Raw genomic sequence first — 27,323 nt, 5'->3', positions numbered from 1 at the left:
GGAGGCCTGTTGGATGGCAGCTCATGTATTTATTTAGCCAACATATTATGAAATAATGGTGTTTATGTGGAGGGCTCTGTGCTAGGAGCTAAAGATGATGATGAAGACGACCAAGTATCTGAGACTCAGAGGTAGTAGGGGAGAGAGAAGTAAGTAGGCAATTTCAATTTCACAATTGTATAAATGTGCTATGGTAGGAGTGACAAAATGTCACAGAGGCGTCACATAAAATGGGCACCTCATCCAGCCTTGGAAGTCAGGAGATAGGAGACTTGAGAAGCAGCAGAAGTTGGCAAATAAAGGGTATAGGGTTGAGGAAGCAGTCTTGTTTTAAGAAGTGTGTACCGAATGCAAGGAGTCAAACGATAACATGCCCAGCTTGTGGAATTACATGGAGTTCATTCCAATCACAATGGAGTCTAAATCAGTGGACAGGTGGAATGGATTTGCAAACAAGTTGAGTAGATACTGAAGGCAAATTCTGCTTCTAGTTCACCAATGTTGTAAATTTGGAGATGGATTTTAGAGGACATTCCAGCCCACATCCCATATATCTGAAAAGAAATTAGGATCCAACATTTCAAAGCTTTATTGAAAGGAGTGAAAGCAATGTTAGGCTGCACATTCCCTGTTGTTGTCAGCAGTCTCTTCTTGTTGAGCTGACATATGCCAATCTACTAGCATTAAACACTTTCATACAGTCATAGGAACTTCCCCAATCCATTCAATTATGAATATTAATTTTCATAATTGTATGTATTTATTTTTTAATACATAATTGCATTAATACAAAACAAAATACAAAAGGAACAGAAGAATATATGACATTATGTTAATTGGTTATCCTCCCCTGTCTGCCCAAATACCATCCTCAATTGTGGCTATGGTTACTAGCTTATTGTGTATTTTTCCTGAGATGCATAATAATACACATATTCATTGTTTTCTAAATTCATTGTTTGCAACTATTCATACTTTATACATATTTATTTTTTTCACTTGATGATACATCTTGGAGATTTTCTCACATTCATACAAATAAAGCTTTCCCTTTCATTTCAGTGACTGACAAGTATTCTTTGGTATGTTCCGTGATTTACATTATTAGTACCCTACAGAGTTGTTTCAAATGTTTGCTATTGCAACAATGTTGCAAGAAGTATGCTGTACGGATATCATTTTTTCACTAGCACAAATAAATCTATAAGATAAATTCTTAAATATGGACTTTCTAGGTCAAAAGTATGTGCATTTAAACATTTGATATATGATCATACCAATTTGCACTCTCACTAGCAAATATGAGAGATTGTCCATTTCCCCAAACTCTTGTCAACCTGGTGTCCTATCAAATGTATTGTTACTTGACCATCTCATAGATAAAATAGGATAGTTTTAATTTACACATATCTTGCTAACAACAACGAAGAACATTTTTTTATATTCTTGTCAGATTTTCCCCTTTTTAGTGGGGGGGGGGGTTCTTTTGTTCACTGGTATATAAAGGATCTTTATAGCTTAAAGAAATTATCTCCTTGCCTGTAATATAAATTTGAAATGTTTTTCTTAATCTTGATTTTTATATTTTTGCTCTACTTATAGCTTCTCTGTGAAAATGTCATTAATTTTATGTAGTTAAATTTATTAAGTTTTTCTTTTATATCTTCCTTTTATGTTAAATTTTAAAGGGCCTCCTTAATCTAATACTATTTATAGTTTAGTTTTTCATGCTTAAACCTTTGATATATATGAAATTTATATTGGTATAAGGGAGACTCCAACTTTATTTTTTTCAGTTGGCCATCTATGGGGTATGAATATACTTTGTTGAATATTCCATATTCCTTCACAATGTGAATAACCAATTTATCATGTGCTAACTTTTGTGAGAATTTGCTTCAATTTCTAAACTTTCAAGTCTGTTTTATCATTGTTTGGATATTCAGGTCCTAGTACGCTTATGCCAATTGTTAGGCTGTTTCAATGTATGGGTAGAGCTAGTCCCTCCTCATTAATTGTCTTTGTTCAGAATTGTGTTGGATATATTTGATTGTAATCTTCATATTTACTTTAGCATAAATTTGTGTACTTCCAAAAATATTTTGACAAATCTGTTTGTCATATATTAATTAAATGTATACAGTGACTTATAAGACTTGACATTTTTATATCTATCATTTAAATAAATTTTTGTGTTTTTCCATTAGTATTTTGAAGATTGATTCATATGAATTTTACATACTTCTTGATAATTTTATTCTGAAGTATTTAATTTGTTTTGATGTTATTGAAAATTTGGTCTTTTTTTTCCATTATATCTTTTAACTTATTTCCAATTTATTTAAATAAATTAATTGAATGAAAATTAAGTTTGTCTTTTGTATGCCAGGCCCTGATATCCTTTGGTAATCACTTTTTATTTTTAAAGTGTTGCTGAATGAAACTGGAATGATACATAAATTTCACAAATGAGATAAAGCATTAAGCTATTAAAAGAAAAGAAGCCTCATCTTATAACTTCCTAACAAGAATTCTAAGCCTATTTCTTTTGTGAGCCAAGAAGTTTCATCCCTAAACCAACCATCTTGCCAGGACCAGGCATTGTTAACATTAATACATTTCCAACTGCATCAAGAAACTGTGAAAAAAGTGTGGGTTCATTTGATTTAGTTGTTTCAATCTCTTGTTTTAGTCGATTTATCTCTTCACTTAATTCTGCAGATTTCTTTCTAAAACCTTCTTTAAGTAGTTCTTCTTGGATCTACACAAGGGAAAGAATGTACTTTTGAAAATCCCCAAGTATCGAGAGTCAGGGCTTTGTATTTAACAACTTCAGCAGCTAAGCACATCTGTGTACTTCTCTACCACCACACATTGTTCTCTGATGGCATTGTCCAATGTCTCCATGGGTTTGGACCTCTACATTGCGAGTATCCATGATTTTAACCTTGCTAGATTCCCTAAGAACCATTTCAGTGAGAAAATGCTGGGGTTGGGAGAAATTAGAATTTATAATTAGAATTATAACTTTAATGTGTTTTAGCCAAAAGGATGCCCTTTGGGAGGTAGTGTAGATTTGACGCTATTTATTACTCAGGTCCAATAGTGGTAGAGTGGCCACATACATCTAACAGATAATGGGAGTCCTGACGCTGTTCAGAAAATTGGTTAACAGGCTCCATGATGGGCCAATGAAAGAAATTTCCTCTGTGCTGTAGAGGGAGACTCAGGCAACTCAGAAAACAAGGGGAGTAAGTTTGTGAGCTTTCAGCATCCTGTATTTGGTATCAGGACAATCTGATACTTGAAACACCAGTGGAGTTTATTTCAGATCTCTTTTTCGGTTGTACCAAAAATCCCAAGAAATATAGCACTGTAGGAGTAAGGCCCCATTCAATTGGGCTACAATGAGATCATCATATAATCCTAAAAAATAGCAGCCCAATGCTTTAGGGGGTGTTATTTGTCCTCTCCAAAGGCTAATTCCCAAAAACGTGCTGCAGACTTGTAGATTTAAGGTCCTTAGCATGATTCAGAAGGATTTGAGGCATTTAGTGAATCATTTGTCTTTTGTCATTCCCTCTGGGATCATGACTTAGCTTCAAATTTTGGTCCATACCTTCCCAAAGCACCTGGGCACTGCCCAGGCCTGACTTACCTTTAGCTTATGGGCTAGCATCCTTTCCTGCTCTCTCAGAATGTTTTCTCTTTCCCTCTCCATCTTCTCTCTCAGTTGGGCCATGTTTTCCTTGAAGCTTCTCTCTTGGTCCTCCATCTTTTGCTGCTGCTCTTTCTGTTTCTGTTTTAGCAGCTCATTTTCCTTCTCAGCTGCCTCCTTTTGAGCTTGCTCCACTGCCCCATGAACGTTTAAGAAATAGAAGAAAATGAAAATCAGGCCTGAGCCCAACATTGCTTAATACCCTCCTCCTGCTCGGACACAAAACCAAACTTGAAAGGGAGGTTCGCAAAACCTCTGAATCCATGGAGTGTCCACACCATCAAGAGCATGCTTTGTTTCAGAATGGGGTGGAAAGGCACTGCCTGCCTGGCTGGACATACAACCACACTCCCCTAGTAATTTTCAGATTCAGTGGAGTGTGTGTTCTGTTGAAAAAGAAACAGCTCATTATCTCAGGAAGATATTTTGGTCAGGTGTGTGGAGGACACTGTGGAAATCTCCCTGCCCTGCTGTGAGCTGGGTCCTGCCCCTGTACCTGCAATGGCCTTCTCTCCATCGGTGAGGGCTTTGTCTGACTGCAGGATAGATTCCTCTAACACCATCTGTGACTGCAGGAAGCTCTGGAGGACATCGTTTGCCTGAGGAACCAAAGACATGTTAGGCAGCAAAGATTGGTGTCATGCTGGGGAAATTAAAGTTTTATAAAATCGCAAATAAGACCCTGTAAATTTTGCATCCTTCTTAGGATCCCCCAGTGATTCCATTCCTTCCATGGCAACAATGTAAAGTCTCAGCCCAATTTGGGACATGAAAACCTTCCAGCATCTTTCCTAGCTCTCCAACCTCCTCTCCCAGGGTGCCTCCCACACCAGACAACATGATTTATGTTTCAGTGCTACTCACACATATCCTGTTTTGTTTTTATTTACTTGCACATTATTTTCTTCTGTGTGGAGGCTCTTCTACCTTCTCTTGAATAGAATAACATCTTTCTATATTTTAACTTGTACCTCCTACTTCCTCTGGGCTGCCCTATCAACTCTACCTCCTGCTGGCTGTGTGACCTTGGGCAACTTATGAACTTCTCTGTCCATCCCATTTCTCAACCACATAATGTGGATAACAGTAGTACCTAATTCATAATATTATTCAGAGGATTACATTGATTAAATCCATGCCCAGTATAGTGAGTGCTCAGTATGTGTTATACAATATTTGTGTCACTGTACTTAGCACAAAAACTGTCACATTGTTTGATAAGTGAAAACAATGTTCTTCTCCACATATATTCCCAATTCTAAACCCTTTCTTTGGGAAGGCCTATATCCAGTCTTTTAAAGGATATCCAAGTAATTATAGGTAAAAGCTAAAAATGTCAAGATATCACCATGCTCTGCTTTTGTCCACCACAACTGGTGCTGTGGTCTTGTATTTTCGGAAAGAGCAACAAGGCTGTCTAATTTTGATTTGCTGGCCTTCCCACTTCTGCCCTTATTCCTCACCTTAACTCCTTTTCTGGGTACTAGCTTATAGTCCTGTTCAACCTTTTTCTTTGCTTCTAAGTAGAGTTTGTGCCCTCCAGAAACAGAGAAAATTCCTCTTGAAATATTTTCCATCAAGGGCTGTGAAAGCTGTTTCAGCTCATCCTGGCAATATTTGACAGATGCCTCTTCATTCTCAAGTATGAAATTCTCCTTCTTTTTCTCTATGGTGCCCTGTTAGGGAAATAATAGAGACATACAAATGAAAGGCACTTTTAGAGGGGATGGTCCAACTGTGATCCTCTTGGAAAAAGCAGTCTGCCAGCCTCAGAGTGGAGTGGGACATGGAGTGGACTGGGAATCAGGAAACTTGTTTTGGTCCCAACTCTGACCAATCTCTGTGACATTTGGAACATAATATTTTCCTTTGGTGTCTGGCTCATCATCTATAAAATGATGTGGTTGGAATCCATGAATTCCATGGTTCCTTCAGCTGCAGTATGATTATTAATAATGAGCCATAGAAATTGAATTGTGGCTTGATATTGAGTTTCCTCAGAGAACCTAGCTTTTGTGTTTAACAAAAAAGCTCAACAATGACTTAAGTGTACTCTGAGCAGAGTTCAGAACTCTTTATGAATTATTTCAATGAGGATTTCAGAATGTGAGGATATAGGAACAAACATGTTTTGCTTGCAGTTGGTATAGAAAATCCAGCCGTTTTGGCATTGCTTCCTCAATATGAACTAAAATGTTGTCACTTGTAGGCTGATCAAATATGACTGAAAGACAGAATTTCCGTGAATGTTCCTGTGCTGGTTTGAATGTATTATGTCCCCCAAATGCCATTATCTTTGATGTAATCTTGTGTGGGCAGACCTATCAGTGTTAATTAGATTGTAATTCTTTGAGTGTTTCCATGGAATGTGCCCCACCCAACTGTGGGTGATGACTCTGATGAGATATTCCCATGGAGGTGTGGCCCCACCCATTCATGGTGGGCCTTGATCAGTGGAGCCATATAAATGGGCCAACAAACAGAAGGAACTCAGTGTAGCTGCAGCTGGAAGTGACATCTTGAAGAGGAGCTACAGCCAAGAGGGACACTTTGAAGAATGCACTGGAACTGAGAGGAGCTTCAGCTTACAGAGACATTTTGGAGATGGCCTTTGAAAGCTGACTTTTGCTCTGGAGAAGCTAAGAGAGGACAAACTCCCCAAGAGCAACTGAGAGTGACATTTTGGAGAGAAGCTGAAGCCTAGAGAGGAACATCCTGGGAGAAAGCCATTTTGAAACCAGAACTCTGGAGCAGATGCCAGCCACATGTCTTCCCAGCTAACAGAGGTTTTCCGGGCACTATTGGCCATCCTCCAAGTGAAGGTACCCAATTGTTGATGTGTTACCTTGGACACTTTATGACCTAAGACTGTAACTGTGTAACCAAATAAACCCCCTTTTATAAAAGCCAATCCATCTCTGGTGTTTTGCATTCTGGCAGCATTAGCAAACTAGAACAGTTCCTATGGTTAGCAGATCTCAAATTTCCCCCAAGATTTCTCTCCCCTGCTGTCTATACCCTGCACAGTCCCTGGGCCTGTGAATATGGTGGATTTTATTCACATGGCTAAATTATGTTAGATGGCACAAGTTGACTATAAGAAACGGAGATTACCCCAGTGGACTTTACCTAAAGCAGACTTTTTTCCAGCTCTCAGCAGAAGAGGAAGTTGAATATTAAAGAACAAGGATATTTTCATAGTTGCCGGTTTGAAGATAGAGTGGGGCATGTGGAAAGAATTGAAAGAGGCCTATAGGAGCTGGCAGTGACCACAGCCGACAATTTATAAGAAAATGGGACATGAGTCCTACATCCATAAGGAACTTGATTTAGCCAATACCTGAATGAGCTTGCAAGTTCTCTAGATCCTCGAATGAGAACTCAGTCCACCAATACCTAGTTTTCATCCTGTGTTACCCTTAGCAGAGCACCCAGCTCCTGATGACAGACTTCTGACCTACCGAACTTTGAGCTAATAATTGTGTATTGTTTTAAGGTGTTATATTTTAATCTATAATGGACCAATAGTAAACTTTAAAAAAAAATATGCCCAAATTTTAGGAAAAGCGTGAACTGTAGCCCTGTAGGGCCCTGCCATTCACAAGATTCTAGACTCCTTCTACCGTAAGATGAGCCATGGGTTCAAAAAGCTAGACTCCAAGCATCCTTCCAGAAGACCAGGAATCAAAAAGGATAATTCAAAGATACAGTACCAAGAGCTGTTTGTAAAACTCCTGGTTTTCATCCTTGAAGGAGTGCTCCATGAAGACCGCAATAGCTTCCCTCTCACAGCCCGCATGGACATCCAGCAGCTCCTGGAGCGTGTCCGTGGGGAACCTCACTCTCCGGGTCATCTGCTCCTTGTAGCGGTCGGCTGCCTTCTGCACGGCCGCCGAGTTCTCACGCTGGGCCAGCGTTGTCACTGCGTTCTCCAAACAAGGCACTGCTCCACTGCTGATGGCACCCACATAGGTCTCCACTAGAGTCCCCAGCCCTGAATGAGGCAGGAAATTTAGGGATAAATAGGAAGTTCTCATACATCGCCTTACAAGTTTAGGAAGCCTGTTCTGAATATCACAAAACCCTATTTGACATAAATGTTCTTTTCTATTTTTATAAGCCCACATTTTTCTAATAATATTTTTGTTTTTCCTATTCTCTTTTTTTTTCTAGTTCTCCTGTTTTCCACATTACAATTTAAATTACTTTTCATAACCAATATGCTTGGGGAGTTCCTATAAAAATACTTTCCCTTTATAATATAAAAAGGGTAGATTAGACAGGTAAAGTGACATGAATAATTAAGACCAGTTTCATAATTTGTGTGACCCAGTACAAAAGGGAAACATGGCCCCTTGTTGAAAATAATTATGAATTTCAAGATGTGGCTAAGGCAATAAACCAAGTATGGGGATATTTTGAGAATGGGGCCCTGTGTGACTGTAATGGTCACATGCCCATGAAGCCATCCCTGTACATAAGATTATATTTAATTTTGTTTCTTGAACTCTCAATGGGCTTGCAGGATCTCATGGACTACTTTTAATTTTGACCCATTTAAACTCACAAAATATTTTTTATACCCTTTCTGAGAATCACTTATCCCATAAGACTTCTCACAATACAGATATTCTCTCTCTGACTCATTTTGAGTTTTTACAATTACTGGTTTAGGTTCTTGACATACAGTATGTCAAGAACTTTAACTTACTAGACTTTAATTAAGAAATATGTATTTCTGAATGTGGCATGAACATATGCTTCTCCTCATTCACATACAAATGCACACAAAATTATTAACAAACCATTATCAGAGCTTCATCACACACACAGATCCACAGAGACATGCTTTGGGGCCAAGGTGACTCACGTTTTCCTGTGACAATGATTCCCTGTCTCAGGGTCTTGGTCTTCACATGGGTGAAGATATGGGAAGAGAAATTTTTTGCTTGCACCAGGAAATTATGATCTAGCTGGTCTTCTGGAATGTCTTCAATATGAGCTAAAAGATTTTTGTCACTCGTGGGCCGGTCAAAGACGAAACACTTCCGTTTTGGAAAGAAATGCCTGATACACTCTCTAGGCATATTGGAATTTTGGATTTTGGGATTTTTGCCTGTAGAAGAGGAAAAGGAGCAATCATTGAATGGTCGGCCTTCAGATAGGGGCTGAGAACTGTTATTTTCATGAATCTTTGCATCACTGTAGCCCTTGTGGCTATAAGTCTTATTTAATCCAAATGTGTGGTACGTCATCACCAATTGCCTTTGTGCCATTCTACCAAGGCCATGGAAAATCCATTTGGCAGAGTTTAGAGAGTCAAGGGAGTATTGGTGTAGAAGAAGGGAACAGTCATCCCAAGTGAAGAGACTTATGGTTGGTTTCCTCAGCAATTGTGTCGTGTCCAGTGGATTAATTTTTATTTAATCTTTATTGAATGATTAATTAATGAAAAAAAAGGGTCAGAAGTAATTTTCTGATCTTATTGTCCCTATATCAGAAATGAAATGCGGTCCTTGAAGAAAAGTAATGCTAGAAATAAGGGCAAAATGTTGCTATGAGAAATATCTGAAAGAAGACAGATGATTCCCAGGTTAGTAAAGAAATCTTTTATAAATTAGAGGCAGAAAATGCACACATGATAAATAGGTTTAGGTATTCTTTAGCATAAACCTCCAAAGAGTTCATTTAACTCAAATGTAATTTGGAGATATCACAACTTCTCTATATCTTATTATATCAGATTTGATAGTCCTCTCAAAGTAAATATGCAGCATATGTCAGCTGTTCAATAAATGTTTGCTGAAAGAATGAATAAATTAATACATAAATAGAAATGGATATTCCCTGTGGGTACTATCAGTTATCCATCCTACTAAGTTAAACCCATGTAGTAAACTTTTAACTTTAAATTTGTATCATGTTGTGGATGTGTTAGGCTGTAAGAATGAAGAAAGGGATGTTACAAGAAAGGTCATTTGAAGGACTTGATCATCTAACTAGAAAGATTTGTCATTTTTTCCTGCATCATTTAGGATATGAATATTCTCTCTTTGAAAAATGTAATTATCCAGGCACTAATAAAATAGTGCCTGGATACTGCATAGATACTGCATAGAATATATCTTAAAAATTAGGTCACTTTATTTCACAGTGATTCTGTTTTCATCAGCTTCCAATCTGATTAGCTATTTTCCTCAACATAGAACAAATGGGGCACTTAAGAAGGAACACAAGTATTGGGACCTTAGGAAGTTATAGCATTGGTTGTAATATGCAAATGATTTTTCCTGGTACCAATTGGTCCAACACTAGGCTTAAACTCCAGACACTGTAGTGCTTCAAGTAATAATAACCCCCTCAAACCATGCCTTACTCTCAATCGCCATTTACCATTTTCATCCAGTCTCAGTCCAGTCTCAAAAATAAACGGAAGTCAAGTCATGACCTGGCCTAGTTGATCCACCTCTCACTGAACCTTTCCCCACCCAGGCCATGCTCTGATACCTGGAATCAGCTTCAAGGCATTCTCCAGGTACTCATCTTCGGTGATGGGGCATTCACCTAACTTCAGCTCTAGGGTGAAATCCCGTACAGTCCAGACGAAATCTGGAAAGAAACTCACAAACTCAGTGGAGTCATCGATTTCATCAGCTGTGGAGGAGGATTTTGCCCTAATTAGCTCTGTTAGTTCCGTCACATAGCTGGGAACTTAGTTAAGGAAGGAGAAGCGCTGTACACCACATTTTACAAATCCTACTTCAAAGCAGATTTCATAATCATTCGCTCCTCTCTGTGTCTCTTTCACTTCAGCCATGATGACTGAGTCACAGAACAGAAGACATAATCTTAGTTTCCCTTCCCATAAGCCCGGTGAGCCTTGTGGCGGGTCCTGAAGGATACTGCAGCTGCTCCAGGGCCTGGTGGTTGATGGTGCTCATGCTGTTGTAGACGAAGCAGCTGCTCAGGAGCACGGCCAGCGCGAAGATCCATGAGTCGTTCTTGGGGTCCCCCTGGAGAGCACGTTAGAGCAAGAGACCTAGGAGTCCACTCCTTATTTGATTGTTTGTCCACTCACTCTTTCAGCTGTACTATATGTAGTTGAATAGTAGGATGATGGACACATGTTTTGGAGACAATTCTAATTTCAAACCTCAGTTTTGGGATTTATATTGACCCTGCCAGGGCTTTGGGTTTTTAGCTATAAAAGATGCAAATGAGAATGTCATAATGTGTGTAAAGTGTTTAAAATAAATTACAAAAAGAATATAATTTCACATTTGCTTGTATGTGCTTAAAGAAACTGAACAGATAGATAATAAAGTTAAAAATAATTGGTTTCCTAGACTGGGTTGAGTGAGCCCTGGGAGGACAGGAATAGGTTATCTAGCACTCTTTTTATTTGGATAATTTTATTACCATGCAAGTTGTTTTCATTATAATTATATATACATATATATAATTATAATAAATTATAATATATATACATATGTATATGTATATATATGTATATAATGCATTTAACATAATTCTGAGAAAGTGTCAGTAGGCTTCACCAGGCTTCCAAAGGCATACTTGGCAGAAAAAAGGTTAAGAATCTCTGTTCTAAATGATCATGCCTTTCCATTATTGCCCTTCCTGTTTTAAAAAACAATTGTGGTAACACAAATATAACATAACATTTGCCATTTTAACCATTTTCAAATGCTTATTTTGGTGACATTCATTGTATTCACAATATCCCATTCACCACTGATTTCAATTCACCATCAATTAATGAAACTTTTTATCACCCTAAACAGAAACTCTGTACTTATTAAGTAAAAATTCCCCATTACTCCTACTCTCAGCTCCTGGTACCTCTAACGTATCCCCAAAATGTTTATTATCACATGTAGAACACAATAGGTAGGGAGTAATAAGTGGGCAGTTATTTCTTTGGCAAATTTTTATAGATCATGAGCTATATTATGGACACAATTTTAGTCAACAACTATTCATTAGCCATCTATGAAATGCCAGACACTACATTAGATTGCCTGGATCCTAAGTTCCATACACCAGTCTCTTCTCTTGGAAGTGTGATTTTCTGGAGTGGCAAACAATCATGTACACATACACATGAAACAAAGATGATAATCCCTGCCAGGAATGTAACCAAAAAGCATAGTGTAAAAGAAAAAGGTACAATTTCAATCAACAGCAACAAGCACCACAAGATTTCAGAGCAAGAAGGGACTATGTCTGACTGGGACACAATGCCCATAGGTTGAAAATAGCTGGGTTTTAAGAATTGATTTAATTGAAGCAGTGGGTTTATGTGCATGAGTGGAAGATGAGGTTGGAACCAGACAGGAAGGGCTTTAGGCTCAGTATGAGAATTAGATACTACCCAAAGCACACCATAAGTTCTATAGTCAGCTGGTGGTTCTATTTCCATCATTAGTTTATAATATGGTATATTATGGTTCCTTGAACAAATGCAGCATCTGAATTCCATCCTTAACAGACTTAACCTTGAAGATTAGAAACACTTTTTATATTTTAAGGTAAAATGTACTTCCTAAATTCTTTGTATATTATTCCCCAAAGCATCCAATTTATATTTTAAAAAGCAGGATTGGCTAAGCTACAATCCTTTTTCAAAATCAAGAATCCAGCATTGTCTTATACTGGGAATGTTATTGAGGACTTCAAAAATGAACACATTGCAGCTCTGAAAGCCAGCATTTCTCCACACAGCAACTGTTAAATAAGCTGAAAAATCTTCAGTTAGAGATATGAATGAAACGGACCTGGTTAGGACTAAGGTAAATCAGAATACAGGGTAAAAGATGATTTTGCCTGTATTTTAAAACCTCAACTTCTTTGTGAGACCAAAGGCAATGATGTTTATTTGGTCTAAAATTAAAATTCTCTGTGGCACACTATCTAATTTATCCTGTGTAGTCAGTTTATTTAAACAACAGATTACATGGAATAGCAAATGAGATCTTGTTACTCTGTACAGGTTAATGTAATACTCCAATACATTGCAGAATATTTTGAGCAGAAAATAAAAAAAGGATTTGCAAAGTTGCCTTGAGGAACTGAGGAAAAATGTAGAACTATTAAACTTCCCCACCTGGGGAATTCCTGATATTCTCTCAAGCATTAGGGACTCCCAACTTAATAGGCCAAACTCGATCTTGAGGCTTGCCCTTATGAAATTTATTTCTGAAATGACAAAGCTAAGCCTATTTAATTATGTCTAAGAGTCACTCCCAGAGAACCTCTTTTGTTGCTTAGATGTGGCCTCTCTCTAAGCCAACTCTGCAATTAAACTCACTACTGTCCCTCCTACAGGGGACATGACTCCCAGGGGTGTAAGTCTCCCTGGCAATGTGGGACATGAATTCCATGGATGAGCCTGGCCCTGGCATCGTGGGATTGAGAATGCCTTCTTGACCAAAAGGGGGAAAAGAAATGAAACAAAATAAAGTTTCTATGGCTAAGAAATCTCAAATAGAGTTGAGAGGTCATTCTGGAGGTTATGCTTATGCAAGCTTTGGCCAAATATTACAAATTGCCATGGTATGCCAAGCACCAACCAACGATATTCCTAAAAACCCTAATGAATACCCTGGGCTCCATCTAAGATTCTATAAAAGTTTTTCTTAGTAAGTTTATTTTTTCAGAAACTTAAAGACTCCAGATGGCTCCTATGCTATTACCTAGCATAGTCTCTCCAAGAACATCAACCAGTTTCATTCCTCTACCCCATAAGGTCAACACCCCTTTCCAGCAAGAAGTTAAAATGATCATTGCCCAGATATCCATGAAGATTGAGAGAATGATCAAATGAGAGGGAGTAGGTGTAATGGAGAAATTAGGATTTAACAAATGACTGTGACTACTACTCATTATATAGATATTTCTTTTTAGTTTCTAGTGCATTAGAATAGCCAGAAGGAAATATCTGAAATTGTTGAACTTAAGTCCAGTAGCCTTGATCTTTGATAATGATAACTAAAACAATTTGCTGTGTGACCATGTGATTATAAACACCTTGTGACTGACGCTCCCTTTATCCCGCATATGGGTAGATGAGTAATAAAATAAAGACAAAAAATAATAATAATAGGGGCTGATAAGGGGTATGGGATATTTTGGGTTTTCTTTTTTCTTTTTATTTCTTTTTTTTTGAGTAATGAAAATGTTCTAAAATTGATTGTGGTGATGAATGCACAACTATATGATGATACTGTGAGCCACTGATTGTAAACTTTGGATTATACGGTGTGTGCATATATCTCAATAAAATTGCATTAAAAAATGAACACAGAGTTTCTAAATTCTGCTCTGTTTCGTTTTGTTTTTTGAGTGGGGGTGGAAACAAACAATTTACTTTAGACTCAGAGTAACATAAAATAGGGAGAAATGATTCATTGTACTTAATACCATGAAAACAAAATGCCTAACATTTACAATGTTTTCGGTGAGTTAAGCTCAAGCTTTCAGAAAGTTGGTATAGAATTAATCACCAAAGCCTGGAAAATGAGAACAAAACTTTGTGAATGTTCCTGGTGTCTCTCACACCTTTCTGTAAAGCTCAAGATTTTGAATAATGTACTTAGCTGATTACTTAAGTGAGACTCCATTTTCAAGGCTTCTGCCTCCCACCTCATCTGCACACACAGTTTAACTAGCAGCTCCGCTGATCCCACGTTACACGTTAGACGTTGTTTCCTCAAAGAAGTTTCTGTAACCCATTCAACTGGATTAGGTGCCCATTTCTCACATCCACAGCACCCTGTGTCCTTGTCTCTCCAACTAGCCTCTAGCTCTTTACTTTGTTCACTGCTATTATCTACAGTACTTGGCACAGAGCCCTGGAATTCAGCTATTCAATAAGTATTTATTATATTGTACCATCCATCCAAGTGTTGAAAGTAAAATCATGTCTTATGTACCAAAATATTGTGCTTACCAAGGAGGAAAGATCAAGAAATCAGAATTCAACTTCAATATCTGTAATTGGATTTCCAATTTGCAGGAATAAGTCAACAAAGTTAAAGTGGCCAATTAAAGGTAAGCAGAGAATCAAGGGCTAAGAAAGTTTCTGGACAGCTCTGTGACTTACCTTTTCCACATCTCCCAGCCCCTCAGTGTCCAGAAGGACCAGGGTGTGGTTTGGCTTGTGGGGGTGAGGTACACACCACATCCAGATGCCCTTGGTTTCAGACCTAACCGTGGAGCCCAGAGGGAAGCCTGCAAGGAAAGAGAAGAAAGTAAAATGGATTTTTGAGGATCCTGAAAATTGAGTGGACTGAGTTCTAACCTTAGTGGAACTGAGCCAAACAGGAAGCAAGAGATTATTTTAAAAACGGCTTCTTAGTCTGTATAGATAGAATGAACTATGAGGATGAGGGACAAATTCACTTAAAAGTCAATAAGAACCAAAAGAAACAACTCAATGGAAAAAAGATTTGAACAGGCATTCAATATCATAGGAAACACAAATGGCACATATATATGTGAAATAGAGCTCAACCTAATTTACAGTGAGGCATGCAACTATATGGTCACTAGCTCAGAAAAATTAAAAGTCTGATAATGCCAAATTTTGTAAGGAATTGGAGAATTCTCAATTACTGCTAATAAACATGTGAATTTCACAGAAGTTTAAAAGCCTATTTGATACTACTGTGAAACCCTGAATATACACATACCTTGTCACCTAGCTATCCCACTTCTGGAATATTATACAAGGGAAGCTCGTGGACATGTGCACCAGGATAAAAATAAAAGAAAACCCAAGATAGCCTTGTTCATAAAACATGAAAGTTAGAACAAATACAAAAGCTCATCAATTACAAATGGATAAATAAATTGTGGTATCTTCATATAGTCACATACTATTAGGCAATGAGAACAAATAAATTACATTATATATGAGGAACTAGATGAAGCTTATAAACTACTTGTTGTGCAAAAGAATCAAGACACCAAAGAATACATACAATATAATTCCATTTACATAAACTTTAAAAGCAGGACAAACTAAATTAATTTTAAGATATGCATACCTACATTGTAGGCCCATATTTTAAATGTAAGGGAGAAAATGTCAGGAAAGTAAAAATATTGATGAGCTCTAGTGAGGGTGTGTGATGGTGATTTGGGCATTTGTGTATTGACAATATTTTATGTCTTACTTGGGCAGTAATGATATAGGTGTTCACTTAATATTTATTAATTTGATTACACATTTGTATTTTAGGCACTTGTCTGTGTGTGTTATATTTAACCTATTTGAAAATGTTTGAAAAATATTAATAAGAGAATAAAGGGTTATACTATCATTGTTATGAAAAGGAACAAAAAATCACCTGGTAACTCTTTTGATATATGAGATAATAAAGATTTTTCCTTCTTTCCTCCCTCCCTTCCTTCCTTCTTTCCTTCATTCCTTCCTTCCATCTATATTTCCTCCCTTCTTCTTTCCAGTTTAAAAATAGGACATATTAGACTACATTTATGTACATTTTATGCTTCTTGAAATTACCCTATATTTCAGGCAAAAGTTATAGGAGAAAGAAAGTGAACAATTGCAGGAACTGAGCTTCTGACCAGGTAAGAAAGGATGGGATCTAGAAGAAAGGTGGGGTGGATCATTTGATAGGGTTGGGAGAACTCTTCTGTATCACTGGAGAAAAGATTGATATTTTGTGGAGATATGGGTTTGAGTTTGTAAAATGGGTGGTAAGTTAGGTTTCTTCATAGAAATAAATTGGGCTCTTCCTTAAGTTGACTCTCATGGAGGCATGATCAGCCTGCACTATCACTAGTTCCAAGCAAATGGCTCCTGCCCCAGGAAAACACTCACCATTGTTCTGTCCAGCTAGGAGGTTCATCAGGTAGGATTTTCCTGTACGATACAGCCCGACAATAGCCACCACAATCACAGGCTGTGATATCTTCTCAAGAATCTTTAATGCTTCTGGGTTCACTGTCAGTTGCTCTTTGTCATTTTCCACCAGACAAATGGGGACCTTCATGATGGGTCCAGATGCCATGGTGACCTGGAAATCCAGAAAAGTCACTCAGCAGAATGAATATAAGATCCTCAAGTCATCTCTAAGTATGGTTATGAAAGCACATGCATGTCAGTTTTTTCCTTGTTGATATGTGTATATCAACTTCCTGCTGTTTGTACATTTCTAAGGGAAAAGTATGTAGCCTAGCAGATCATGGAGCCCTTCCTCCATCATCCCATAATCCCTGGTGATATTATGAAACTTGGGATATAATTACTCTTCAATGACTCATTTCCCTAAAAATAATATTCTAGTTAATGAATTCCTTTGTGTGTGGAGGCCTTGTACAGAGACATTATGTCATATATCTTATTAATGCTCACACAAACTTTGAAGTTTAAAGAATTTTATCTTTTCTTAGTAAAGTAAAGGAAGTATGTACAGACTGAATGATTTGTTAGAGGTTTAATACTCATTAAATGGAAGAAGTAGGATTTGAACATCAATCTGTCTGTATCACTATACTAACTGGAACACTTATCTATCAGCTAAACCTACCAGACATTCTTAAAATAGTTCATCTACATCAGCGAATACACATTCTTCCAAAGTGCAATGGATAATTTTCTAAAATAGACCACACTTGTCTCACAAAACAAATTTCAATAAATTTAAAAAGATTGAAATCAAGAAAGCAGTTATGCAAAATAAAATATCAGAAAATAAAATTATATACTGACATTTAAAAATCTGCCTTTTTCTTTTGATATGTGATGTGATAGTTTTAAACACCTTATTATTGGAAAGTTTGTCTTTCAATATGAGTTTATAGCCTAGCCTTCCTAATTTTAAATATTAAAGTTTACTCTTCTTGAATGAAATCATGGTGAAATTAGATGGTAAGTTATTTAAATTGTCTTTACTTGGCGTTATAAAAACCAAGCAATGCTATTTTTTTTCCTGCACCACTTGGAGCACAATTCAACAACAACAAAAAAACTAAGACCAATATCCCTCGTGAACATAGATGAAAATCCTAAATGGAATTTCAACATAATCAAACATGATCACATAGGATTTGTCCCAGAGGCATGATTGGCTTAACATTCATAAACCAATCAATGTAATTCAGCACATTAACAAAGAGAAAACCATATGATCCTTTCAATAGATGCAGAAAAAGCATTTGACAAAATCCAACATCCATTCCTGATAAAAACTCTCAGCAAACTAGGAATACCAGAGAACTTTCTCAGCTTGAAAAAGGGCATCTGTGAAAAACCTACAGCTAACACATCATACTTAATGGTGAAATACTGAATGCTTTCTCCCAGTGTCAGGAATAAGATAAGGCTGTCTGCTCTTGCCACATTTATTCAACACTGTACTGGAATGCTGATAAAATAATGTGGGAATTCTGTAGATGAAATATTGTAAACTAGAATGTCTCGCTTTGCTATGCTGTGTTCTTGCATGCAGCACATTCCAATCCCAAAGCCAGGCTTATCTGTTGTCTACTTGCCTGTCGATCTTTGTGTCATAAAGGTCAAAACGTCCTGCCTCCCCTCCTGCCTCTCTAAACAGCCTTGAGTGCCAGCATGTCTCCCTACCCCAAAAATCTCAATAAAAACTGAAATGAGAACTGCTTGGAAGGACACTCTCTCTTGAGTTCTCACTCTTGCCTCTCTTGATTTTTGTCTCGAGTAATTCATTGCGTCACCATGGTTACTGCTGGACAGAAAACCACAAAATAAGATAAGGAAAGCAAATAAAATAAGTCCAAATTGAAAAGGAGGAAGTAAAACTGTCTTTATGTGCAGATAACATGCCAATCTATGTGGAAAATGTGGTGGGATCCAGAATAGCTACTAGAACTAATCAGTGAGTTGAGCAAAGTCTTAGGATGCAAGATCAATATGCAAAAATCAATTGCATTTCTGCATACTTGTGAAGTACCACTTGAAATTGAAATTAAAAGTGCCATTTACAATAGCATAGAATATGAAATATTTAGTGATAAATCTGATCAAAGATGCATATGCCCTATATGCTGAAAACTCAAAACATTGCTGAGAGAAATTAAAGAAGCACTGAATAAATGGAGATAATATTTTGTTTGGGTAAGAAGACTCTATATTATAGTATATCAGTTATCTCCAATTTGTTCTAACCTCAATGTAATCCTATTCAATATTGCAGCAAATATTTTTGTAGAAATTGTCAAGCTGAGCCTAAAATTTTTATGGAATTGCAAAGGATTTAAAACAGCCAAAACAACTTTGATGACTATCAAAATTTGGATGACTAACTCTCCCTGATTCCAAGGCTTACTATAGAGCTACAGTAATCAAGACAGTGTAACCTTGGCATCAATATCCACAAATGGGAATAGAATCAATAGGATCAAGAGTCCAGAAATAGCCTGACACATATACGGACACTGTATTCTGGCAAAGGTTCAAAGATAATTCTGTGGAGGAAGGATAGTTTTCAACAAATTGTGTTGGGATAATTGCATATTATTATTAAAAAAACCCACAAAACTTCAATCCATATCTTGAATCATATTTAAAAATTAACTTAAAGTTGATCATAGACCTAACTGTAAAATCTAAAACTATTACAAGAAAACAAAGAAGACCCTTGTGACCTTAGGCTAGCCAACGTTTTCTTAGATACGACACTCAAAAGCATGATCCGTAAGAGAACAAATCAACAATATGGACTTCATTAAAATTTAAAATTTCTGTTCTCTGAAACACACTGTTCTGAGAATGAATGAACAAATCATAGACTTGGAAAAAATATGTTCAAATCATTTATCTGTTCAAGTAGTTGTATCTAGAATATATAAAGAACTGTAAAAACTTAATAATAAGAAAACAACCCAATAAAAGAGCAAAATATTTGAAAAGGCACATCCCTCAAAAAGATACATGGATGTCAAATAAGCATATGAAAAGATGCTTAACATCATTTATCATCAGGAAAATGCAAAATAAATCCATATTAAGATACTTCTACACACATTTACAATGGCTAAAACTGAAAAGGCTGTGCATATCAAAGGCTGGGTAAGATAAGAAACAAACCTCTCATACACTTTTGGTGGGAATATAAATTATAACATCTACTTTGGAAAGCAGTCTTACAGTATTTTAAAAATTTAAACATACACCTACACTATTACCCAGACATTTCACTCCTGGGTATTTACCCAAGAGAAATGAAAGCATATGTCTAGACAAAGACTTTAAAATAAACATTCATAGCAGCTATGTTTATAATAGTCAAAACCTGGAAACAACCCAAGTGTCTATCAACAGTTGAATGGATAAACAAACTGTCAAATATCTGTACAGTGAAAATACTCTTCAGTAACAAAAGTAACAAATGCAGCAAATACACAGCAACATTTCTGACTAGCAAAGAAGCAAGAAAAAAATGAGTACAGGCTGTATAATTCCATATATATATATATATATATATATATATATATATATATATAATTCTAGAAAATGCAGACTAATCTATAGTGATGAAATGAGATTAATGGTTACAGGGTTGGTGGGTGGGGAGAGGCAGGAGAGAGTTTATAATGCACATGAGAAAACATTGAGGGTGATGATACGATAATTACTTGATTGTGATGACCGTTCTATAGATGTATATTTAAGTCAAAACTTATCAAATTATACTCTTTAAAGATCTGCAATTTATTTTATGTCAATCATACTTCAATAAAGGTGTTTTAAAAAATGCTTTCTGTGAGAGTTTATTATCTTTTACTGTGGCCCAGTATTGGCCTAACTTGCTTTTAAGGATTCACTTACAACAGAATGCCACTACCACTCCCATAGGGTTTTTCCTTCTTCCACTGAAACTGCCTAAAGCCAAAAGTAAATATTTTACAATCATGAGGACTTACTCCCATTTAAAGCCATGGCCCACAGGATCTTAGAAGATTTTACAGCATGAAACAAACCACCGTAACATAGGAATCAAGTAATTCCTCATTCACGCATGTCTCAGAAAGAGTGTGTGTAGTAAGGAGAAAGGTTCTTTCTTTCTATAGATACTAAAGTGAGGCAAGGACAAGTGACTCCAGAGATGTACAAAAGGAATGTCTATTATTACTCACAGTTTGTGGAACAAAGAAGAGTGGCACGTCTCATGGGTTCACAGGGAAAACACATCAGAAACATAAGCTCAAGCAAGCAAGCACAGAGCAGAAGGTTATGGTGGACCTGGGGAATATGCCTTCTGTTGTTACAGGTAGAGCTGTAGTGGTTGGTCGAGCAGGAGTGAGGGTTGGCAAGTTTTTATTTGACTTTCACAGGGGCGCAACCCAGGTAGGATGCAGGGAGGAGAGGGAGAAGGGGTTTATCTTGTATAAGCAGGTATCAGGAATGGTTCTGGAGGGATCTAACAACAGGGTCTAATATACTGAGGCATTATGACAGGGCAAAAACCCCTTACGTTACTTCTGACCTCTGAGTGCTGAGGCAGCCTGTCAGTAAGAAAAGTCCCTATTTTATTTTAATTCACTGCAGAGTGGTTGTTACAAAGTCTTATGAACTGTCAAAGTACTTAATGTTCCAAATTTCTGTCTGTTTCTCTGCCCTCCCTTTATAGTATTTCTGCTTTGTTTTATCGAAGTTGTCTAACTTTTACATGCTTTGGACTATAAAAGTTGATAAGAAAGATACAGGGAAACTGATAAAAACAAAACAAAACAAAACAAAAACAACCAACCAACCAATTAACTAGAAAAACTGAGGACATGGAAGGGAAGTCTCCATGCAGAAGTTGGGGCTTTCAAACTATTCTGCTTGGAGACAATGGAAGAAAGGAATGAATTTCCTCAAGTTCTTAAACATTTTATGACTTAAATGGATGTCTGTAATCACTACTGTCAAACATTTTAGCCTCAAGTGTTCCCCGAGTAATACCTTTATTGCTCTCTAGTTGAGCCGCTCCCCCAGTGTCTGTTCATGTAGAGTCTAAACACTGGCGCCTTACAGGAAACTGTGACCCTGCCCTTCAGGAACTCAGGCCCCAAGTCTACTTCTTGAAACATTATCCCCACATCCCTTTTGTGTATTAAGACTACAAAATAAATGCAAAGATCAATAGGGGAACCAAATAAAAGACTGTGTGATGTGTTGGCTATTCAGTTTGCTTTGGAGCAGAACTTAGTAGTTGCATGATGTTTAACCTAACACTTAAGCATTTTTAAAGCCTGCTTTCTAGAAAATGGCAATAACAAAACCTAGTTGGAGGTTTGGATTGGGGGTAAAAGTAAAAAATACATGGTATTATATTTCTTGATTATAATAGGAGAGAGAAAGAAGAGAGGAAAACATGTAAGGGAACAAAAAACCAAAAATAAGGATTTGGATATTTGGAGAATTGTATCAGGAGACCAGAGAGGAAGTTATTCAAAGAAATTTCCAGCCATGGACTTCTAGCATTTCTGTTTTGTGCTGTTTTTCCATTTAGAGGCTGAGGAAAAGGAGTGGCAAGAGGAAAAGGAGCTGATAAATGAGAGAGAATGGAGTCAGATAAGTAGGCGATGAATGAAGCTAGTGCCATGCCAAGGAATTCAGGGGAGGAGTTCACAGAAGCCTGGGTTAGAATTGCTAGAGGGCATCCAGAGTTCCAGGCACACAAAGATGCTGCCTTTCTCAATGCACTGCAGTAGATTTTTAAAAGAGGAAACCCTTCCAATCAAGTAGTGGTGCGGATTTCTGGTTGTAAAGGGTTAAGGAGTGAGCGGGCACAAAGAAATTGGGTCTTGTTAGTCTGGACTATTTCTAAAGGAAGAAAGCCACTTGCACACAAAGTAATTGTGTATGATTAAAAAGTATTCTGTTTACATGAATCTTCCTCATCTTTCACTGTGGGATTTGTTTTGATTTTTTCTTTTCCACTGGAGCATACTGGAAGCAATGTAGTTATTTTAGGATATTTGTTTTTCTTTTCATTTGTTTTTCTTCTGTTTTTAGGTGTCAGGGTTTAAATCACACCTCATTTACTGTTCTTTCTGTCCCATAAAAATAACACATGTGTAGCTTGTTAAATTACTTAGCTGCAATCAGAATAGGGCTGAACATATTCCATCAAGGACAATTGTAAGTTAATCATGTCTCTAGTCAACACAGACGATATTAAGAAAGAAAAAGACATTCCTAAAGCATTTCAGACTCTCAGTTTATGCCCCACCACTGCTGGTTCCTAACTCAACACCACGCAGAATAGTGGCAGTTAGGAGGGACTTGCTGCCTGCTTCATAGCACCAGGATTTTTGTCTGACCTGGTGTCCCACATCAGCTCAGCTGCAGCCTATCCTGGTGACAGTCATTTTTAAGTAAACTAACCCTTATAAATCCCTTCCCTCCCCTGCCCCAGACTCATCACATAGTCTATGTCCTGGAGCAGAGATGCTTTAGAGCTGGGAAGAAAGCTGGTTTGATGAGAAAGTAGTAAGAATTCTTACCTGTTTTTTCTTTCCAATTAGGTGGAATGATTTCTGTTACTTCTCTCTCACTGGATCTTTGTAGTTTTATTTCACCCCTCCAATGTCCTAGGGCTTTCCTACAGACACCAGATAATTAGAAATAAAGACAACAAGCAACCGCTCTAACCTATTTCAACTAATGTGAAACTGAAAGCACCATTTGCAAGGGGTGAGTCAACAGCCATAAAAGGATTACCCAGAACTGTGCTGGTGGGAGGGTAGATGGGTTTCACATAATTTCACAACTAGAACCTTCAAAATGCAGTTTTGGAAGAGATCCCAGATAGCATTTGATGTTTAAAAAAAAAAAAAAAAAGAGGAGGTCTTTGGTTCATTGGAATGCAGTGAAATTTTTCTCAAGTTTTGCAGTCAGTTTGAGAAACAAGGGAGCATATTATTTTTAGGTAAAATTTCCTGAAATCGACACAGTCACAATGTACATGGTTTGTGATTTACAGATGCAGCAAATGAGGGAAAGGACATGCCTTACACACTTAGCAATGCCCAGCACTCAGTCCATACACACCTACAAGGAGAACTTCTGAGCCCTGCACCTTGTTACAGACTCCATGCTGATTTCTTTACAGCTTGTAACAAATATTTTCTCCTGATTTATAGAAAGGAGAACAGAGAAAGATTTAATCACTTGCCCAAAATCACACCACTGTAAGTCATCTAAATCCAAGCAGTTTTCAGCCAAACCCTCTTGTTGAACCACTTCACTACACCGCCTCTCTATGTTTGCTAGGTGAATAATAAAATAATAGTGTAGCTTTCATTTGCTGCTTGTTTTTCAAGAGCTAGCTATGTTTCGTGTCACATTCCATTCTGACTACAATCATGCAAAATAAGTGATATTGTCTCTATTTTACAGTGAATACAAGGAGGCTGAGGGAGTGTAAGCAGAATGCCTGCCCCAATTCACAGAGATGGGATGCAAATATTAGATTTTGTTTAACTGTAAACTCTGTGCTCTTTCTCCCCCTCCTCATTGCTTGTGTCAGGAAGCAAGGAGAACAGAAAAAAGAAGGGGGAAATTTACAAGGGCTTTGCTAATCCCACTGTACCAGATTCACAAATGGAAGTTAGTATCTGAAATTTGACCAACAGAAATCCTCTCTTTACTCTTCCCTTTTTACCATTACCTTTAAAAAATATGACGGAGTAAATAGCACTTTAATTTGCTTTGGAAATTGTGATGTATCTGGGTCTTTCAATTGCAGTAACACACCCAGGTCCTTGTTGCCTATGGGTCTTTTCATCAGCGATTTTCCTCACAGGGCACTTTCTTATCCCAGATCCTGGCAAATTTGGTTCCTTCTCATCCTTTAGGTCTCAGCTAAATGGAGTCTTCTCAGAAGGGTCTGCCACAATTCCTCTGTCAATTTCCATCGCACCACCTTGATTTTTTTTTACATTTCATTTCTGTCTATCTGTAACTCAAGTTCATGGGGACAGGATGTATCTCAGCACTTAGAACAGAGTTGGTGGCCAATGAATATTTTATGTGGCTAAATGTAAAATGACAGTGATTATGAGACTAGTTCCATTCTTTTGCCAATTTGAATATATATATATTTTTAAACACAGAAGAAATAACAAAATGTTTATCTAAAACATTTAACTTTTTAATGTACACACTGCTATATGTTTAATTGCAGGCCCCCAAAACATATGTTCAAGTTCTAAGCCTCTGTATTTCATAATGTAACAGTATTTGGAAATAGGGTCCTTAAAGACTGAATTAGTCAATTAAGATGAAGTAGGCTGGGCCCTTTATTCAATCTGACTGGTGACCTTAAGGAGAAAAGAGACACAGACACATGGTGGGGGGAATGCCACATGACGACGGGCACAGAGATTGAAGTGCTGTAGCAGAGACTGAAGGAAGGCCAAGGATTGCCAGGAAAATACTAGAAGCTAGGAAGAGGCAAGGAAGGATTTCCCCTACAATTTCAGAGGGAGCATGATCCTGTCAACACATTAATTTTGGACTTCTAACCCCTAGAACTGCAAGAGAATAAATTTCTGTTCTTTCAAGCCACCAGGTTTCTTGTACTTTACGGTGGCCCCTGGAAACCAAGACACACAGACTTAAAATTAAATTTTATTCCTGTCATGCAGACATATTGGATTTTCTTACATTTTGTAAAATAATTTTATTCAAACTCTTCACATCCTTCTTTTACATGGTGACTTCCTCATTATTAAAGCTACTGTAAAATCATTTAACTTATTTTTTCAGAGCACATCATCCTTAATTTTGCCAAAATTATTTGAGATGCAGTATTTACCATACTAATCATATTAGGAGATTTATTATCAGAATTGGCTTGTGCAGCTATGGGCATTGGCAAGTTTGAATTCTTTAGGACAGGCCACAAGCTGGAAACTTGGATGAATGTGAAATTGTATTCCCCAGGAGAAGCTGGCTGGCTAGAGAAAAGGGCAATCTCTTTTGTGGATTGTGGAAACAGTCAGGTGTAAATGCAATCAGCTGAGTAATGATGTAAATTCATCTAAAAAACACCCTCACAGTAATAATCAGGCCTGTGCTTGCTTAACCAAATAACTCGACACCATAACACAGCCAAGATAACACATAGAAGTACCCATCAAGTAAGGTAATGCTATGAACAACTTTATGCCAAGGAACTAGTAAAATAAAATGGACAGATTCCTAGAAAGACATTAACTTCTGAAAGTGACTCAAGAAGAAATAAAACATCTGAATGGGCCTGTAACAGGTAAAGAGACTGAGTTACTAATTTAAAAAAACTACTCACAAAAAAAGTCCAGGCCCAGATGGCTTCACTGGTGAATTATAATAAACATTTAAAGAATTAAAACCAGTTTTTCATAAACTTTTCCAAAAATCAGAATATGAGGAAAAAATCCCAACTCATTCTATGAGGCCAGTATTACACTGATACAAAACTGTACAAAGACATCAGAAGAAAAGAATCCCACAGAATTCTATGAAAATAGATGCAAAAATCATCGTTGAAATTGTAGTAGACTGAATCCAGCAATATGTACCTAGGATATACCCATGAAATGCAAATCAAAACTGCAATGTGATACCATAACAAATCTGGTAGGATTCTAATGAAAAATAAGAAGGATTGGTGAGAACATCATGGACTGATGCTGTAATGTTAAATGATACAGCCAATTTAGAAAACAGTGAGGCATTTCCTCAAAAGTTTAAACATAGAGTTACCATATGACCTAGCAATTCCACTCCTAGGAGAAGTGAAAACATATGTCTGCACAGCACTTGTTCACAAATGTTCATAGGAACATTATTCATAAAAGCAAAAAAAAAAAGGAAACAACACAAATTTCCATGAATTGATGAATGAGTAAATAAAATGTGGTCTCTCCATACAATAGAATGTTATTCAGCAATAAAAAGAAATTAAATACAATGCATGCTATAATATGCACAAACCTGAAAACATTATGCTAAGTGAAAGAAGCCAGTCACAAAAGATCACGTTATAATTTCATTTATATGAAAATGTCCAGAATAGGAAAATTCGTAGAGACAGAAACGGATTAGTGGTTGCCTGTATTCTGTGAGTTTAGTGAGAAATGGGGAAGTGAGTGTCTGCTACTGGGTACATGCTAGTTTCTTTTTAGCATGATGAAAACATTCTGTGATTGTAGTGATGATTACACAACTTTAGAAAAAAAAATTGAATTGTGCACTTTAAGTCAGTGATTTATATGGTATGTGAGTCATAGTTCAATAAAGCTGTCATTTTATAGTGTATTATGTTATCTACAGACTTGTAGACCACTATGGTAGATTGAATCATGTCCCCCACAAGCACATGTTCAAGTTCTAACCCACAGGATCTCCGAAGATCCCAGTAAGATGAGGTCAAACTGAAGCTATGGGCCTTAATCCCATATGATTGGAGTCTTTATAAGCAAAAGAAACTTGGACACAGAAGCCACGGGAGGAGACTGAGGGAAATAGATGGCCATGTGACAGAGGCACACTTTGTCAGCAAGCCAGCATCAGAACACTACGGACTTTGGAGAAAGCATGACCTCT

The 27,323-nt window shown here is 37.2% G+C and overlaps 1 protein-coding gene across 1 annotated transcript; it reads right to left on the bottom strand.

The window, feature by feature from the left end:
• Window positions 1–565: 565 nt before the first annotated feature.
• Window positions 566–23,406, bottom strand: LOC119527060 (guanylate-binding protein 4-like). Its single transcript, XM_037826695.1, has 11 exons — window positions 23,237–23,406; window positions 16,587–16,782; window positions 14,841–14,968; window positions 10,622–10,731; window positions 10,226–10,422; window positions 8,589–8,834; window positions 7,432–7,712; window positions 5,182–5,394; window positions 4,215–4,317; window positions 3,659–3,852; window positions 566–2,761 (listed from the first exon to the last, which is right to left on the bottom strand). Exons 2-11 carry the CDS (start codon window positions 16,774–16,776, stop codon window positions 2,540–2,542), a joined length of 1,884 nt encoding a protein of 627 aa, XP_037682623.1. The 5' UTR covers window positions 16,777–16,782; window positions 23,237–23,406; the 3' UTR covers window positions 566–2,539.
• Window positions 23,407–27,323: the final 3,917 nt, after the last annotated feature.

Source organism: Choloepus didactylus, chromosome 2 (assembly GCF_015220235.1).
Source record: "Choloepus didactylus isolate mChoDid1 chromosome 2, mChoDid1.pri, whole genome shotgun sequence".
Lineage (NCBI taxonomy): Eukaryota > Metazoa > Chordata > Mammalia > Pilosa > Megalonychidae > Choloepus > Choloepus didactylus.
Note: the sequence above shows the minus strand (reverse complement) of the source record. Positions and strands in the feature narration are given on the sequence as shown.

Coding starts and splice junctions, on each gene's coding strand:
- LOC119527060 (XM_037826695.1), bottom strand. CDS start 16,776: ATGGCATCTGGACCCATCATGAAGGTCCCCATTTGTCTGGTGGAAAAT. Junction 7,713..8,588: donor AATCATTGTCACAGGAAAAC/GTGAGTCACCTT, acceptor TGCCTCATTCAG/GGCTGGGGACTCTAGTGGAG. Junction 2,762..3,658: donor TGCTAGCCCATAAGCTAAAG/GTAAGTCAGGCC, acceptor TCCCTTGTGTAG/ATCCAAGAAGAACTACTTAA.